Source organism: Euprymna scolopes, chromosome 38 (assembly GCF_053919585.1).
Source record: "Euprymna scolopes isolate OS-2025 chromosome 38, ASM5391958v1, whole genome shotgun sequence".
NCBI lineage: Eukaryota > Metazoa > Mollusca > Cephalopoda > Sepiida > Sepiolidae > Euprymna > Euprymna scolopes.
This window is the reverse complement of record NC_136519.1, coordinates 80,929,122-80,948,030: the sequence shown is the minus strand read 5'-3', so window position 1 is coordinate 80,948,030 and position 18,909 is coordinate 80,929,122. Positions and strand designations below refer to the sequence as shown.

Sequence of the window (18,909 nt, the reverse complement as noted above, 5' to 3'; positions counted from 1 at the left end):
CCAAATTGCTCATGCAAAAATACAGCATGAACATCTAAACTGATCATGTACAAATAAAACATGAACATACAAATTGATCATATACAAATACAACATGAACATCCAAAGTGCTCATGCACAAATATAGCATGAACATCAAAATTTTTCATGTACAAATACAACATGAACATCCAAATTGATCATGTACAAATACAACATGAACATCCAAATTGCTCATGTACAAATACAACATGAACATCCATAGTGACCATGTACATATACAGCATGAACATCGAAATTGATCATGCACAAATACCATATGAACATCCAAATTAATCATGTACAAATAGAACATGAACATCCAAATTGCCCATGTACAAATACAATATGAACATCCAAATTTCTCATGTACAAATACAACATGAACATCCAAATTGATCATGCACAAATACAGCATGAACATCCAAATTAATCATGTACAAATACAGCATGAACATCCAAATTGATCATGTACAAATACAATATGAACATCCAAATTGATCATGTACAAATACAGCATGAACATCCAAATTACTTATGCACAAATACAATATGAACATTCAAATTGATCATGTACAAATACAACATGAACATCCAAATTGCTCATGCGCAAATACAGCATGAACATCCAAATTGATCATGTACAAATACAACATGAACATCCAAATTGATCATGTACAAATACAACATGAACATCCAAATTGCTCATGCACAAATACAGCATGAACATCCAAATTGATCATGTACAAATACAACATGAACATCCAAATTGATCATGTACAAATACAACATGAACATCCAAATTGTTCATGCACAAATACTACATGAACATCCAAATTGATCATGCACAAATACAACATGAACATCCAAATTGCTCATGCACAAATACGCATGAATATCCAAATTTATCATGTACAAATACAGCATGAACATCCAAATTGATCATGTACAAATACACCATAAACATCCAAATTGATCATGTACAAATACAGCATTAACATCCAGATTGCTCATGCACAAATACAACATGAACATCCAAATTGATCATGTATAAATACAACATGAACATCCAAATTGATCATTTACAAATACAACATGAACATCCAAAGTGCTCATGCACAAATACAGCATGAACATCCAAATTGATCATGTACAAATACAACATGAACATCCAAATTGATCATGTACAAATACAACATGAACATCCAAATTGATCATGCACAAATACAACATGAACATCCAAATTGATCATGTACAAATACAACATGAACATCCAAATTGATCATGTACAAATACAACGTGAACATCCAAATTGTTCATGCACAAATACAACATGAACATCCAAATTTCTCATGTACAAATACAACATGAACATCCAAATTTCTAATGTACAAATACAACATGAACATCCAAATTGCTCATGCACAAATACAGCATGAACATCCAAATTGATCATGCACAAATACAACATGAACATCCAAATTGATCATGTACAAATACAGCATGAACATCCAAATTGATCATGTACAAATACAACATGAACATCCAAATTGATCATGTACAAATACAGCATGAACATCCAAATTGATCATGTACAAATACAACATGAACATCCAAATTGATCATGTACAAATACAGCATGAACATCCAAATTGATCATGTACAAATACAACATGAACATCCAAATTGATCATGTACAAATAAAGCATGAACATCCAAATTGCTCATGTAGCATGAGCATCCATACGGCTAAGGCACGAATGCGACATGAACATCCAAACTATAATTTTTAGTTTTACTAGAAGTTTAAAATTAATAAATATTTATTTTATTATTATTAATACCAGAAATAGGAAATTTTGCTTTAATCAAATAAATAAATAAATAAAACAAATAAAACAAACAAATAATAAACAAATAAAAAAGACAATTAAAAGAATCGTTTTTGTCATCGGGAAATAAGCACAAATTTTTCCGAGTCTGATACCCCTAAACGTTCCGATTTTTTCGATTCCCGATTTCGATTAAGCGTTCTAACACTAATAAATACCAATAAAAACATTTTTTATATTTATTTTCAGATGAATTTTGTCTGTGACCGAAAAACTCTTACTTCAGTAATGAATATGCTTTATATGGTCGGTATATTTTGGGGGTCATATCTCTTTGGCACCCTGTCTGACAAGTAAGTAAAACGCACCTCGATTATAATCAGTTCATTCTACTTTTTTTAGTTTGGCTTTGATAATTTTAGTTTGTTGTGATTTTTGCGAAAACTTGCACGACACTATTTTTCGGACAAAAAATCCTATTTTATTAAGAGCCATATTCATGTATATGTTGCTGTATGCAATTTTTCTGCTTGTACACTTAGTTGTCATCATTAGAATCAATTATCTGTTCTATTCTACTGGCAAAATAATTAAGTTTAATGAGGTAAAATGCATTCAAAAGAGGTTCTTTGTTTGGCACGGAAGAAGCGGGAAGATGGCCTCAGCATCAGAAGGATCGCCATGGATTTGAAGCTGTCGAAATCAACGATCGAATACATGCTGAAGACAAACTCCGGGCGGAAAAAAGAAGAGAGGACGAAAAAGATCAATTGGCAAGAGGGCTGAAAGGAGGATGAAGAGGACTGTGACACGGCTTTTGACATCTGGAGAAAAAGTGAAGGAGAAATGTGAATTGGATGTAAATGTCCGAACAGTACAATGAACGCTGCATAGAATTGGTTGGAAGTATGCAAAGGCTTTCTTAGCATTACACTAATAAAGAAACACAAAGAGCAAGACTGGAGAGTGCTGAAAGGTGGTTAAAAAACATGTTGACTTTAAAAAGGTTATATTTACTGATGAAAAGCGTTTCAAGTTTGATGGGATCTATGGATAGTGTACTTGGCCGAGAAGGGGTGAGCCTGTTGTACTGAACACACGACAAATGGGAGGAGAAGGAGTTATGTTTTGGGGTGTGATCTTTGCTAATGGAAATATATGGTTGGAGTGGCTGAAAGGACGACAGAACAGCGAAAGCTACAAACAGTCCCTGGACGAGAAAGCCCTACCTAGGATAAGAAGAGAGATGCGGAATTATTTCGTTCTATAGCAAGACAATTGCAGCATCCATGTGTCAAAACTCATGAAAGAATGGATGGCTGAAGTGAATACGACTACTTTCGAATGGCCTGCAAAAAGCCCAGATTTAAATTTAATAGAAAATGTTTTGGAAATGCTTGCGCAACTTGTCTATGATGGACCTGAAATAACGAAATAGATTCAACTATGGGAACGAATACAAGATGCCAAAAAACAACTAATAGAAACACGTAGAGATGTCATCGTGCATATGTGTGATCATTATGAAAAGAGATTGATAAACGTTATTGAGAAAAAAGATGATATTACAGACTATTAACAGTTTTTCAACGATGTCCGAAAAATAATGTCGCGTGTGTTTTGTAATAAAATGATGAAAATTAAATATTTTTCTTTACCTAATCGATTTTCTTCCATTTTTATTACGGGTTTTGTTTTTATATGTTTATACTATTCTATTGAAGGAATTTCGCCACTCTATGGTACTCGGAAAGGTGAATACTAAATGTCCGAAAAATATTGTCGGTCTCTTGTAGAACAGTTCTCTGGCGAGAGCTGTGTTATTTCTTTACTTCCAGTTTTAGACTTTTTCCTCATCTATGAGCTATTTTCTGTTGTATCTCCTTGCCTATCTACTACATTCATATATAGCTATTTAAGCAACACGTGGATAGTAGAGTCTTCGGTGCAAGTCATGAGTAGGGCTATGACAATAGCATGTTCTTTTCCTTGTTTTGATTCTCAGGTATATATCCATTGATATCTTATATATTTTTATGTAGAGTGATGTGATCCTTGGTTGATTAATTTTGTCTGTGTCAGATATATACTCGAGAGTAAAACCAATGAAAAGAATATGCTGTTGTCATAGTCCTAGTCATGAGTCAAATATTTTCTGCTTCATATAGTTTTCTTACTCTGCCACCAAAATCAGTGAATACTAACACCATCGTTTAACGCATGCGCAATACATTCACCTACAATTAATGTAATACTTACTAGAGTAGCAAGCGTCCGCGTATTTGTGCATTGTGTGGATGTGCGTGCGATCGGCGGCGTGACGGAGGAGGGTTGGACTTGCCACAGGGAAGTGTTAGGTGGGAAAAGAGAAAAAAGATGGCGCCTGGTGTTTTATAAACTGTGGTCTCGCGAGATCACGAGAAAACAGAGGGCACACATGCAAATTAGACAGAGTGAAAAACTACACAAAAAGCAAGCTTGAGTGAGAGAAAGGGAAAGTATCGTTTGCAGTCACGAGGTTATTGTGTTACTATTGCGAGCGTTGGTGACGATTGAAGTTGAATTCGGTACAATTAAAATTGTTAAATCTTTCTACTAGTAATGTGACGGTTTCAGTATTTTTCCCGATTCCGATACAATTACCGATTTTGTACTAAATCACTGAATCCGATACAATACAAATTCCAATTCTTCATAAATCTCTAAATATTTGCTAGAGAGCAAATGTGAAAATATTTCCAATTTTGACGAAAATAACAGATCGCCATTTTAGTTATGGTTGTATCAAAATGAAAGCAAAATCCTTTCTTATTTATATTACTGACGGGACGATTCCAATATTTTCCCGATGCTGATACAGTTATCGATTTCGTACTAAATCACCAAATCTGACACAATTACCAATTCCATAATAAATTTCCGATTCTGGTATAATTTCCGATTCCAATTCTTTATAAATATCTAAATATTTATCTATAAAATTGTTATTTGTCCTACATGTTAAATGTGCAGATATTTTCTCAAACGTAAAAAATATACTTGCGGAGGGTAATCTATAGATGTTAGGTTTATAAAAAGTTTAAAATAAAAAATATTTATTTTTTGTTATTAATAGTAGCATTGGAAGAAAAATACAACAGATAATTAAAGAAATCGTTTTAGGGCATTGGAAAATAGGTACGACATTTTTTCCGATTTCGATACCAATTCTGATATTCAAAAATATTCTGATTCTTCTGATTCCCAATTCCGATTAATCGTCCCAACATAACTTTTCATAAATTAAATTCTAGCAGAATTTGATAAAATAATGCCATACATAAGTCACATAAATGTGTCTTCTAAAATCCTCAACACTAATTTGTTTCCTTCCAAAATCTTAAACACTGATTTGTCTTCTTCCCCTAAACACTAATTTGTTTCTTCCAAAATTTAAAAAAAAATTCTAAACTCCGACCTTTATATTCAACTGTTTTTATAATTTAGATTTTGTTTTCAAAATTCTGGGAGCTAACGTGTCTTCTTAAAAATATCAAGTAGTTTTAATCTAAGGATTTATTTCTTTATTTCTAAAATCTTTTTACAGTAATTTGTCATCTTCAGAAATTGTAAACACTAATTTCTTTCTTCACAAATCGTAAACATTAATTTTCCAACTCCCTGAAGACATAAAATTAACTTCTCAACATCCATAATCTTAAATAGACATTTGACGTATTTCAACACTTTTAAGACCAACTTGTTTTCCTCTAAAATACTAATATCGCTTTGTCTAAATCCCTATGCATTAATTTCATTTTTTTCCAAAACGTTGAGCACAAAGTTTTCACTTTTCAAATTTAAAAACACTGATTTGTCTTCCAAATTTTAAAGTACTAATTGGCTTTCTTCAAAATTCCTAAACACTAGTTTTTTTTCCAAAATGTTAAACATTTATTTGTTTTCTCACAAAATATTACACACTTATTTATTTTCTTCATAAATCCTAAACATGAATTTGTTTTCTTCCAAAATGCTTAACACTAATTTGTCTTCCAAATTCCGAAACGCTAATTTAGCTTCTTCCAAAATCTTAAAAACCGTTTGTTTCCTTCCAAAATCCTAAACACTATATTGTTTTTTTCCAAAATCCACAACATTAATTTGTTTTCTTCCAAAATCCTAAACACTAATTTGTTTTCTTCCAAAACGTAAGCACTAATTTTTTTTCTTCTAAAATCCTCAACACTACTTGTTTTCTTCCAAAATCCTAAACACTCATTTGTTGTCTTACAAAATGTTAAACTTTAGTTTGTGTCCTTACGAGATGCTAAACACCCATTTGTTTTCTTCCAAAATACTAAACACTATTTTTTCGTTCAAAAACTAAACACTAATTTGTTTACTTCTAAAATACTAAACACTAATTTGTTTTCTTCCAAAATACTAAGCACTCATTTCTTTTCTTCCAAAATCCTAAACACTAATTTGTTTTCTTCCAAAATACTAAGCACTAATTTGTTTTCTTCCAAAATACTAAACACTAATTTGTTTTCTTCAAAAATACTAAACAGTAATTTGTTTCCTTCCAATATACTAAAAACTAATTGTTTTCTTCCAAAATACTTAACACTTATTTGTTTTCTTCCCAAATACAAAACACTCATTTGTTTTCTTCCAAAATACTTAACACTAATTATTTTTCTTCCCAAATCCTAAACACTAATTTGTTTTCTTCCAAAATACCAAGCACTAATTTGTTGTCTTCTAAAATACTAAACACTTGTTTTCTTCCAAAATACTAAACACTAACTTGTTTTCTTCCAAAATCCAAACACTATTTTTTTATTCCCAAATACTAAGCACTCGTTTGTTTTCTTCCAAGATACTAAACACTTATTTGTTTTCTTCCAAAATCGTACACGCTCATTTGTTTCCTTACAAAATGCTAAACATTAATTTGTAATTTTCCAAATCCTAAACTAAATCCTTAATATCATCTTGTTGCAGGAAGGGACGCAAAGTAGCGCTGTACGTATGCATTGTTCTATATCTGTCTTCTGCGTTACCTTTGTATGTCGTCAATGAACCCATTAGTTTGGGTTTCCTTCGAATGGTAACTGGAGCGGCAGGGCAAGGAATCTTCATGAGTGCATTTATCCTCTGTAAGTTTTTTTTTATCTTAAATTTCTTGTTATGATTTCTCCAGTTCGATCAAACAAAAACAAAAACTAATTTACAACGATAATTGTTTCCTTTTTTTTCACTCCTGGTTTCTGTTGACCATTTGACTGGACAATTAAACAAGCAGACTAGAAAGCGATTCTTAAAATGAAAAATGGGAGCAGCTTTCATGCTATCTAAAAGGAAGATGATAAAGACACGAAAGGGGCGATATTTTGCTTGTCACCGTCGTCCCATCTGCGGAACAAAAACCGGAAAAGAGAGAAAATAATCTTTATTATAAGCCTCAAAATAATTGTATTTAAATGCGAAAAAAGGAAAAAAATATTCATAGTAACAACAAATTAACTAATTACAGTAATGGATTTTTAACTCATTAATAGGGCTATGACAACAGCATATTCTTTTCATTTTTTGGACTCTCGAGTATACACTGTTGATTAAAAATTTAAGATCACTTAAAGATTTTTAAAAAGAAACATTTTTAGAGTAGATTTTAAACTCTTCCGACTTAAAGTTAATAATACTACAATCTAAAATGGTTATGGAAACAAAAAGGTATATTAAAAAAATTTTATTTAAAAATTTGCATATTTATTAAATTAGGCTTTTTACACATGATCAAAATTATAAGACCAAGGGTATAAATTGTTAGATCTATGGCAATTCTAATGTTTTTAGTTCAGTTAGAGATTAGCAATCACTGTGTAAAGGTGTTACCATGCCTAAAGCAAGAAAACTAACCGAAGTTAGTCTCATCTTTATTAGTTGTTGTTTTCCATTTTTTTTCTATTGGATTGTTTATTCACGACGTTTCGGCCAACTAATTCCTCTGGCCTTCTTCAGGTGGTAACCGCGACGGATAGGAACTTCGAATCTCCTAACTGCATTCGCAGCCATCACTGCCATCCGTAGTTGTTGTCGTCTCTCCACATTTTGGCCAATTAACCTCTGGCACGCTTTGGGTGGGATTGAAACCGCTATCTTCAGACAACAAGTTTGACTCATATCCAGGTTATCGATATCTAAAATTTCAAGTGTTTCGACCCAAAATTGGGGGAGGAGTTTGATAGAGTCTGCAACGGTCAACTCTTTCAACTTTCACCTCTAGGCAGCCAAATCTTCGCCCAAAAACTGATTAAAAAGCTTGCTGCATGTCTGAATACTCTTTATGTAAAATTTCAAATGTTTACACCCAAAATTGGCTGAATAGTTTGCTAGAGATCACAAAGGTAAAATCTTTTGAACTTTGACCCCTTGACAGCCAAATTTTCGGCCAGAAAACGATTAAAACGCTTACACTATGCTAGAATACACTTTATGTAAAATTCCAAACGTTTAGACCAAAAAATTGACCGAGTAATTTGGTAGAGACCGCAGAGTTAATTTTTTTTAACACCTTGTGCTCCAATTTCGACCCCTTACATTAATTGTTTTGAGCTCAAATCAAATTAAGAAGTTTGATACATGTCCAAGTAACCTACATCTAAAATTTCAGGTGTTTATACTTAAAATTGGCAGAGGAGTTTTCAACAGTCAAATGCTTGCACTTTAACCCTTTGACAACCAAATTTCTGGCCGATCCCCAACTAAAAGATATTCCCAAATCCCAATACTCCTTATGTCAAATCTCGAGTCTGTAGACTGAAAATTGACATGATATTTTGGGAATGTACACAGACATACACACACAGTAGTAGGGAAATGTACACACACAGACACGCACAGACAGACACTTTCACTTTTATCGATATATATATATATTAGACACACCCAAACGCACACACATATCTATATATCTATAAAAGTGAACATGTCTGTCTGTGTGTCTGTTTCTGTGTACATTTCCTTAGGCAATAATTCTGTCAATTTTAAGTCTACAGACTCGAAATTTGATATACAGGGTACTGAGATTTAGAAAAATCTTTGTAATCCGTTTTCGGACAGAAATTTGGCTGTTAAGGGGTCAAAGTTCAACAATTTGACCTTTGGGAACTCTACCAAACTCCTCCGAACATTTTGGGTAGAAACAATTAAAATTTTAGATATAGGTTCCTTGGACATGGATCTAACTTAACAACTTGATTTGAGCCCAAAGCAACAGATTTTAAGGGGTCAAAGTTTAAAAAAATTTGACTGCTGCGGTCTCTACCAAATTACTCTGACAATTTCTGGTCTAAACATTTGAAATTTTACATAAAGGGTATTCAGAGATTGAGCAAGCTTTTTAATCGGTTTGGGTCGAACATTTTTAGTTACCGATATTTGCATGTCTGCCTAAAACTTTCGACAGAGGCGACAGATTTTCACAAGACTAGTATCCTTTTGAAGTTCGACCTTTCAGACGACAAATATCCAAACATTAGCTAAAAACATTAATATCTTCACATTCAACTGCCCACTTTTCTACAGGGGGGGGGTCGCTTTTTTCGCCGATATTTTTGAAAGTCATCCTCTCCTTTCGATTTCTAGCCTTAATTTAAACCTACGCCACTTCCAGTTTGGTGGTGATCGTAACAGCAAACATGTCAGGTTTTTCCCCGTTCTTTTCCTCCTTTGCGGTACGGGGTCGAGCTTGTCTTCCTACTACCACTTTTTTTTTTTTGCTCGACACACACCTCCAAACACCCGGGAAACGCCAAGCTGAAATGCTAATATATATATATATATATATATATATATATATATATATATATATATATATATATATATATATATATATATTCCGGTTTTCTAGCTCTTCAACCTTTTGACTTATATATATATATATATATATATATATATATATATATATATATATATATATATATATATATATATATATATTATTTTTTATGTAAACATTGCTACTATGTGCAGACCGCTTCAATCATAATAGATCTCATTAGGCAAGAAAAATTAAAATTCAAAAATTAGAAATGGTTGAAGACCATTTTCAATTTTAGAGGAGTTATATTTTGTCATTACTGGCGCGGAGCGCGATTAAAGATCTTATGGATTTAAAATTAATTACAAAAATTAATTAAAAATATATAAATTTTATTTGCATTCTATGGTATGTGTCGGCAAGTGTACCTTTTTAAGAAAGTATATCGCTCTATATAATTTATAAAAATCGTATAAATAAGCCGATAATTCCCGTGATTTACTTTTCTTGTTTTACAGTGTATAAAAAAGAACAATTTAATTTCCAATAAAATTATATTTGTTTTGCATCCTATTTTATATATCGAATGAAGTATCGAAACGGCTATATTATGTCATCGATGAAATGGATTGTAATTTTATTTTTAAAGAACGCACTGAGAATTACCGTAATTGACTTTCCTTTTTAGGATGTTATATGAAATAATGTCGATTAAATTTTCACTAACTATAATATTGTTAATTTAAAAATAGGAGACGCGTTCCAAAAGTAATATGTCCTATATTTTTATTTCGCCCAAATGTACCAGAAGGGGATTTCAAATTGAATTGTTATGGTAGCTGAACTTATGCATTCATGACTTAAAAGTTTCAACTCTCTGTTACAGATACTGACGGTGTGAGACGTCAACAAAAAACCCTCTCATAGACATGCGTGAAAAACAAAGATACGTCATTAAATTATTATCAAATGTGCATTGAGAATAGTGGGGATTATGTAGACAAATAAATCCTGAAGCACAAATAGTCGCTCCTTTTAATGGTACAACTCCCGGCATTCTAGCTCTTTTAGTTAAAAAAATATAGGAGGCTTTACTTTTGGAACAACCCTCTTATATAAAATGTATTAAATTTGTTTTGCCTCATATAGTGTATATCGGGAAGTGTCTCTTATTAATGAGCGTATCAGGCTGGGAACATGAAAAGACTGACTTCACTAAATTCATTATTGACTGCTTAAAAATATAGAAATTTATTCTGCATCCTATGTGTATATTGGAGTGTCTTTCGATAAAGAAAATATCGGTTCGGATATAATATGTAATTGATGAAATCGATTGAAATTTCAATTATTACTTTGAAAAAGAGAGATAAATACCATAATTGACATTTCTTGTGCTACAATGCTGTATAAAAGCATAGATTTCAGTATTAAAATCTTTAATATTATATTTAATATTGACAATTTAAAAATATAAAAAGTATATTTTATATGTGTTGCACCTTTAAGAGTATATTTAATTTATTCAACCGATTAAAATTCCATTTATTACGTTTAAAATACAGAGACTAGGACATACTGAAATTTATTTTACTCGTGTTACGATGTCACATAAAAAATGATTCCATTTTCAATAACTTAAATATTGGCACCTGCACAATATTAAAAAATTGCTTTGCATCATATGGCGTATATCTTGTGACTTTAACTAGAACTATTATCGGGTCGGATATAAAATGTAATGGATTAAGTTGATTGAAATTTCAATTATAACTTTTTAAAAATAAATGTTGTAATTTAATATTAGCAATTAAAAATATATAACGTGCATTGAATTTAAAGAGTCTTTTATTAGAATGGATATAATAGTAATTGATGAACTCGATTGGAATTTAATTATTATCTTTAAATAAATCGACTCCCCTTGTTTAACGATGTTACATAAGAATATCGATTTCATTTTCACTTTCGCTAACTTCAATACAAACATCTTCAAAATATATAAAGTTTATTAATTTTGTTTTCCTTATTTTTCCACAAAAGCGATGGAAATGGTGTCTTGCTCGCAGCGTTCACCGGTCGGTCTTCAAGCCGAGAATTTCTTTGCGCTGGGGGAGATCGTCGTGGTTGCAGTTGCTTACGGCATTCGCGACTGGCACCTGCACGCTTTTTGTGTCGCTGCCATAATACTACCCTGCTTGACCTACTGGTTGTAAGTACTCTCCAGGTTCAGAACTCGATGATTTATTAACAGAGTGTGTACACGTGGGAAGGCGACACAATCTTTTCGGCAATATTAAAACAAAGCCATCACAAAAGTTCTGCTGCCACTAAGAATACTCACACTGCATCCACCTTCAAAAAAAAAATTATAATAATAAAAATATTAATAATAAAAAACAAACAAAATGCGAGCTGCAGTAAAAAATGTCATGTCTACGTGTGTATGTTACCTTTATTTAGTCTCCAACTAAAACATTTATGATAATTATTATTATTATTATTATTATTATTATTATTTATTTTTATTATTATTATTTACTATTATTAATTATTTTTATTATTATTTACTAATATTTATCATTATTATTTATTATTATTTATTATTATTTTATTATTTTCATTATTATTATTTTATTATTATTTATCATTTTTATTATTATTATTATTTTAATTATTGTTATTATTATTTTATTATTATTATTATTATTATTATTATTTGTTGTTATTATTATTATTGTTACTATTTTTTATTATTTTTTTTATTATTATTATTTATATTATTATTGTTATTATTATTATTGCTACAAGCTTTATTATTATTATTAATCTTGTTTTTATTATTATTTCATTGTTATTTTAATTATTATTGTTATTGTTATTTATTATTATTATTTTTATTATTATTAATATCATTTTTATTATTTATTATTATTATTGTTGTTGTCATTATTATTATTGTTATTATTTATTCTTTATTATTATTATTTATTATTAATATTATTACTATTATTATCACTATTATTGTTTTTAGTATTATTATTATTATTATTGTTATTTTTACTATTATTATTAATTTTATTATTATTATTTATTATTAATATTATTATTAATATTACTATTATTATTACTATTATTATTACTATTATTGTCATTATTATTATTATTATTATTAATTTTGTTATTATTATTTATTATTATAATTATTCATTTATTTACTTATTTACTTATTCCATTAACTTAACAGCTTTGTAATGTTTTACACCGTTTTTATTTGTTTCCTCAAGACTGGACTTTTACACCAAAACTAGTGAGGATAGACAATTAAATGGAAAGGACCTAGTGTAGGATGTTTGCTGAGTCAAGCAGAACTGACCTCTGGAGTATAGTGATGTTGTATCTGATTCCCAAGGAGTTCAGCTGTTTCATAAGATCAGCAGGAATTGAGCTGAGCGCACCTATTGATTATAGTGGAAGTTTATTATTATTATTATTATTATTATTATTATTATTATTATTATTATTGTTGTTGTTATTATTGGCTCACATGGAGCTTTCACACAAGTCATCAAACGATCTGATTGGAAAACCTGTGGTGTTCCCTGGAAGCTGAGTGACAAGAAGTTTCCCTAAACGTCCAGCACTCTCCACCTTCTTCGATAGCATTTGCAAATAAATTTGCATTATCGCAACAGCTTTTCACCACCGATTTCTCACTGGCAGCGGCCATTGGTTTATCCTAGAATTTGAGTGGCACTAAGCCTCTCCAAGGTCCCAGCCATCTTTGCGCTTATCCAGCAGAGGTCTGGTCAGTGCTTTCTCCTCGGTCTTTCCATCCTTCTTGACCCTTCTCAGCTATTTGGTATCATTTTTTGGGGGTGGGGGAACTGTGATGGGACAATGAGAGGGGATGCGTGATGGGGATGTAGAACTTGTTGAGATGCAGCTTCAGTGTTCTTCATTCCCTGTAAAGATTTTTCATGTTTTGCCTTTGCAGCAGTTTTTCTGGCTCACGCATGTGGTTCATGTGCATTAGTCTACGCATTCAAGAGTTTTCCTTAATATTTCAGCCGTTTTCATTATTGTTAGTCATTGTATCTTTGCAGCCATTCCTCTGATTCCAATTTCTCCCATTCTTTTTCCAAAGTTTTTCGGAATTGTTCCTGGTGCTCCTACTATTATCGGTATTATTTTGATTTTCTTCATCATCCATATCCCTTTCAGCTCTCTAGCTAGTTCTGTGTATTTGCTTCATTTCTCCTTTTCTTTCAAACTCACCCTGTGGTCAGCTGGGACAGCAAAATCTATGATTTGACATGATTTTTCTTTCTTGTTAATTATTACGACATCTGGTCTTCTTGCTTGGATGCGTGTGTCCGTCTGTATGTCTATGTCCCATAGGATTCTGTGGTTCTCGTTTTCAAGTACTGTTGCAGGTTTATTCTTGTACCACTTGTCTGTACGTTCAAAATGCAGTTGTTTGCATAATTTCCAGTGTACTGCCCTCCCCACTTGGTCGTGCCTGTTTTTGTATTCCTTTTGGGCCAGTATTTATTGTTATTATTAATTATTATCATTACAATTATTTCTGTTATGTTTTTATTGCTATTATTATTTGTTATATCATTATTTAAGGGTTCACAAGGATAACAGATTACGGGAATAGAGTACCAAAATGTACTGACAGGAACATCAAACGTGAGGGTTGTTCGTTCAGCAGACAATGTTCGGTTGACCAACCAACGTTGTTCGTTCAGCAGACAATGTTCGGTTGACCAACCAACGTTGTTCGTTCAGCAGACAATGTTTGGTTGACCAACCAACGTTGTTCGTTCAGCGGACAATGTTCGGTTGACCAACCAATGTTGTTCGTTCAGCGGACAATGTTCGGTTGACCAACCAACGTTTTTCGTTCAGCAGACAATGTTCGGTTGACCAACCAACGTTGTTCGTTCAGCAGACAATGTTCGGTTGACCAACCAACGTTGTTCGTTCAGCAGACAATGTTCGGTTGACCAACCAACGTTTTTCGTTCAGCAGACAATGTTCGGTTGGCCAACCAACGTTGTTCGTTCAGCAGACAATGTTTGGTTGACCAACCAACGTTGTTCGTTCAGCAGACAATGTTCGGTTGGCCAACCAACGTTGTTCGTTCAGCAGACAATGTTCGGTTGACCAACCAACGTTTTTCGTTCAGCAGACAATGTTCGGTTAACCAACGTTGGTTGGTCAACTGAGCATCTACTCCAGCCATACTGTTTGTCTCCCGGTATTTATTGTGCATGGAGCAGTCGATGCGTAGGTAACACAGGTAGTTCGCCATAGTACTCCCTCCCAAGTTGATTACTCTTAAACATTTTATTATTTACTCAAGAGGAATACATCCTTTCATGTCATTCAGTATTTCCAAAAAAAGTTTGTTTCTATTATATATGTAACAGAGCGCATATGGTTCCTGTGAGAAAATCAGAAGCAGCCAAAATATAGCTGGGTAGCGAAAATATTAGCAGCAGCAGCCATTAAAGCACGCATCCAAATTAGCAAGTGTGCGCGTGCTTGTGTCATAAGAAAAGGAGAGAAAAAGACTCCCCGTGGTCGAGGGAGAAGAAAAGTGCGCATCAGGGAAGATGGACGTGTAAACGTGTGGACGTGAAAGCGGTGGCTAGTTCCAGTGTCATGTGGCGGGGAGACAGAGATTTTAAAAAAAACATACGTGTGTGCGATGAGATTTTGAAAAAAATAATGAAATGTGTTGTTTTGGAAGAACCATGAATAAATGCATTTCATTTGCATTTTTTAAAAAATGTTGAACCGAATTTTTATCGCTTTTCTTTATATTTATGTGTGTTTGCTCCTGGACTCGTACAACTTCTGACCATCATTAAAAAAAAAAGGTTAGAAAGATACATAAAATTTAAAGATGTAATTATATGTTAAATTTACCCCGGAAGACGTGTTCCCAATTCTCCAAGCAAAATTTTAAGGCGATAATTCCTTAAAAACTTCAGATATATCTTTTTATGAAATTTAAATAGTATGCATGGTTTTCTAGGAAAGACAATAGAAGTATTCCCGAATATCTAAGTCTCTTTTAATCAATTCTGTACTAAATTCCCAATTCCGATACAATTACCGATTCCATATTAAATTCCCAATTCCGATGCAATTACCGATTCCATATTAAATTCTTGATTCTGATACTATTACTGATTACAAAATAGAGAAGGAGGGGAGGGGAGAGAGAGAGAGAAAGAGGGAGAGGGAATATTTCGAAATACTGCAGTGTATTATTGGTTTAAATAACAATAACCGTTTTGATAAATAAAAAAACTTGAACATTTATTCATTTAATATAATATAGATATCGCGAATCCAATCTATTTATGGACTTTTATGAAAAAATCATATATTTCATACACATGAACCAGTCATTTACCACAAGTATCAGTCTTTGTTCTTTGAAATTAAAATTAAATTCCAATTGATTTCATCAGTTACACAAAATATCTGATTCGATACTTTCTTTAGTAAGAGATACTCCATCACATAAAGCAGAATGTTAGTTGGTTAATCATTTATGCTAATTAGCCACATAAATTTATTGTTAGTTACAAATACAAAAATTGCAAATGATTTTCTAAAATCTGTTCATTGCATTGAAGTGTTACTTATTGGAGTGCTATTTATAGGAAATAGAGCCGAATAGAGGAGCGAGTAAATCAACGTTTATTCAGCATGAGAGCTAGGCTGGTAAGGTTACATCCGGGTCTATACAAAGGGTGGTAATTGTTTAGTTCATTGTGTATATTTGTGTGTGTGTATATTTTTTTGTGACAGTTCATGTCATTGACTTGTGGAGTGGGGTCAGTTTTTGTATCATGAAGGTGTTCTTATAGTTCTGTGAGATTTGGTTTGGAGTGAACCATACCTGCTTTCGTCCCGTAGGGGTGTGTTGCTGTGTGTTTCGTTGGTTTTGTCCTCAGCCTTTGTTCCTTTGGCTTGGCCATATCATGTGGGATATCAGGTTCAGGGATTTGAAAACGTACTTCCTTAGTTGCTGGGGAAGGTATGGCATGCTGCAGATGGGTGTGGCTGTGACGGAGTCTTGCGCCATTAGGCGTTTCGACTATGTAACTTTTGAGGATGGTCCCGGGGTGCTATGTGTGATCCGTCCTGTTGAGTATCCGCAGATATTGGCCTGGATATAGTGGTGGTAGTGGTATGGCGCCACTGTGATGATCATGGTGGGTCTTCATGTTTGACGACCTTGCCTGTTGGTCACGGTGGTCTTCTTTGCCTGGTTCTGACTGGCTGGGTAGAGTGGTAGATATTGGCCTATCCTGCCAAACAGCATTTCAGCTGGTGAAGGGAGTTTACTATCTATTAGTGTTGCCCTGGCCTGAAGCAGAGCAAGGTGGATGTCAGTTCTCTCCCTTTTGCACTTCTTTATGATCGACTTGATATGTCTCACATGTCTTTCCACAAAGCCATTGCTTCTGGCATAGTGGGGTGAGCTTGTCACATGTCTTATGCCCTAGGATTTTATGAAGTTTTGGAACGCATGTCCAGAGTACTTGGGGCCACTGTCTGTCATAATTTCGTCCGGGTGAACAAAAAGTGAGGTATAGTATTTCATTTTGTCTGCCACTGCCTTGCTAGTTATAGGTAATGTCATTTCATCGACGATGGGATATTTAGAGTATCTGTCGATGGTGAGTAGGTATTGTTGTCCATCAATTTCAAATATGTCAGATGTGATGAGCTTCCAAGGCTGGGATGGAATGTCGTGTGGGAGCAGTGACTCATGCCTGTACGCATCCTGGTACTCTTGGCATAGTGTGCACGACCTGCACATCCTTTCAATGTCTTTATTGATATTGATCCAGTACACGCATTCTCTGGCAAATGGGCATGTTTTTTTCAATACCTTCAATTGCTTGGTGGAGCTGGTGGAGAATGTCTTCTCATGGTTTCTGGGATGAGAACTTGTCTGCCTTCAAATAAAATTCCCGATTTGACAGCAAGTGCATCGCGGAAAGACTAGTATGGGCGGATCCCTGTAGGTAAACCACAGATGTTGTCAGGCCATCCTTGGTGTATGACCTCCTTGATGAGATTCATGGTTGGGTCGCTGATAGTTTACATCCATAGCATTTTCTGCTTTTCCTGTGAGAAGTTGATGGTTGAGATGGTTTGGTCTTTGGTGACCTCTGTGTTTAGGTTGTCAAACCTCTTATCCAGCTCAATTGATTTGTTGTTTTCAGGGTTGGGTAGCCAGCTTAGGGTGTCAGCGAGGATCACTTCATTGATGTAGCTGTACCCCTGGATCTTTAGCAGCATGCGCTGTAACCGGTGTGGTGCTGAATGCAGTGGCTTAGTGCAGATTGTTACCAGTGGCTTATGGTCCGTGATGACAGAAAAGGCTTTTCCGTGAAGGTATGTATGGTACCGTTGAATACCATGCACCACGGTCAACGTTTCCTATTCAAAGTTGCTGTACCAGGTTTGGGTATCGGTAAGCGTCTTCAATCCAAATGCAATCAGTTTGCCATTCTGGATCAGGGCTACTCCCATGCCCTTCTGCAAAGCGTCCACCTCAAGTGTTATAGGCTTGGCCTGGTTGTAGTACAACAGACATGTGTCCTAGGAGATCATCTCTTAAAGCTGATTGTAGCACCTGGGCTTTAAGAGGTTTTAATAATATGTACTCACGCTTTTTTTTTTCCAATATGGTGCCGTTCGTATCCCTATGTGGTCACTGGCTGACTGTGCGTGTGCAAATTTTTATTTTTCCGTCTGTTATTTTCTTTTCTTTGTTGCCGTCGTAGTGCTGTTCTTTATGTACATATTTATTTATGGCTTTTTAATCCCAGCACTAGCCACCATGAAGTGCTACTTATTGGATTGCTATTTATAGGAAATAGAACCGAATAGAGGAGCGAGTAAATCAACGTTTATTTAGTATGAGAGCTAGGCTGGTAAGGTTACATCCGGGCCTATACAAAGGGAGATAATTGGTTTAGTGCATTACTTCAAGATTAAGTAAAATCATTTTTTTAATCATGCTAATAAAATTCTAAATAAATAACAAAAAATATTAATTCATTTTGAACATGCAAAAACTTATGTCATTTAAAATAATAAGGGATTAAACATTAGGAAATTACTATTATTTATGGAATATTTATTTGGTATTTTTCATAAGTACAGGTGCATGTTATCTTTAGTAACCAATTAAAACATTTTTTA

General features: G+C 33.4%; 1 protein-coding gene across 1 annotated transcript in view; it reads left to right on the top strand.

Moving 5' to 3' along the window:
• Nucleotides 1-18,909, top strand: part of LOC145263298 (organic cation transporter protein-like) — an 89,159-nt gene that overhangs the window by 46,026 nt on the left and 24,224 nt on the right. The window contains exons 3-5 of the mRNA XM_080120378.1: nt 2,100-2,203; nt 6,840-6,994; nt 11,704-11,872. Of these exons, the coding sequence (XP_079976504.1) occupies nt 2,100-2,203; nt 6,840-6,994; nt 11,704-11,872 (428 nt within the window). The remainder of the gene's footprint in view (nt 1-2,099; nt 2,204-6,839; nt 6,995-11,703; nt 11,873-18,909) is intronic.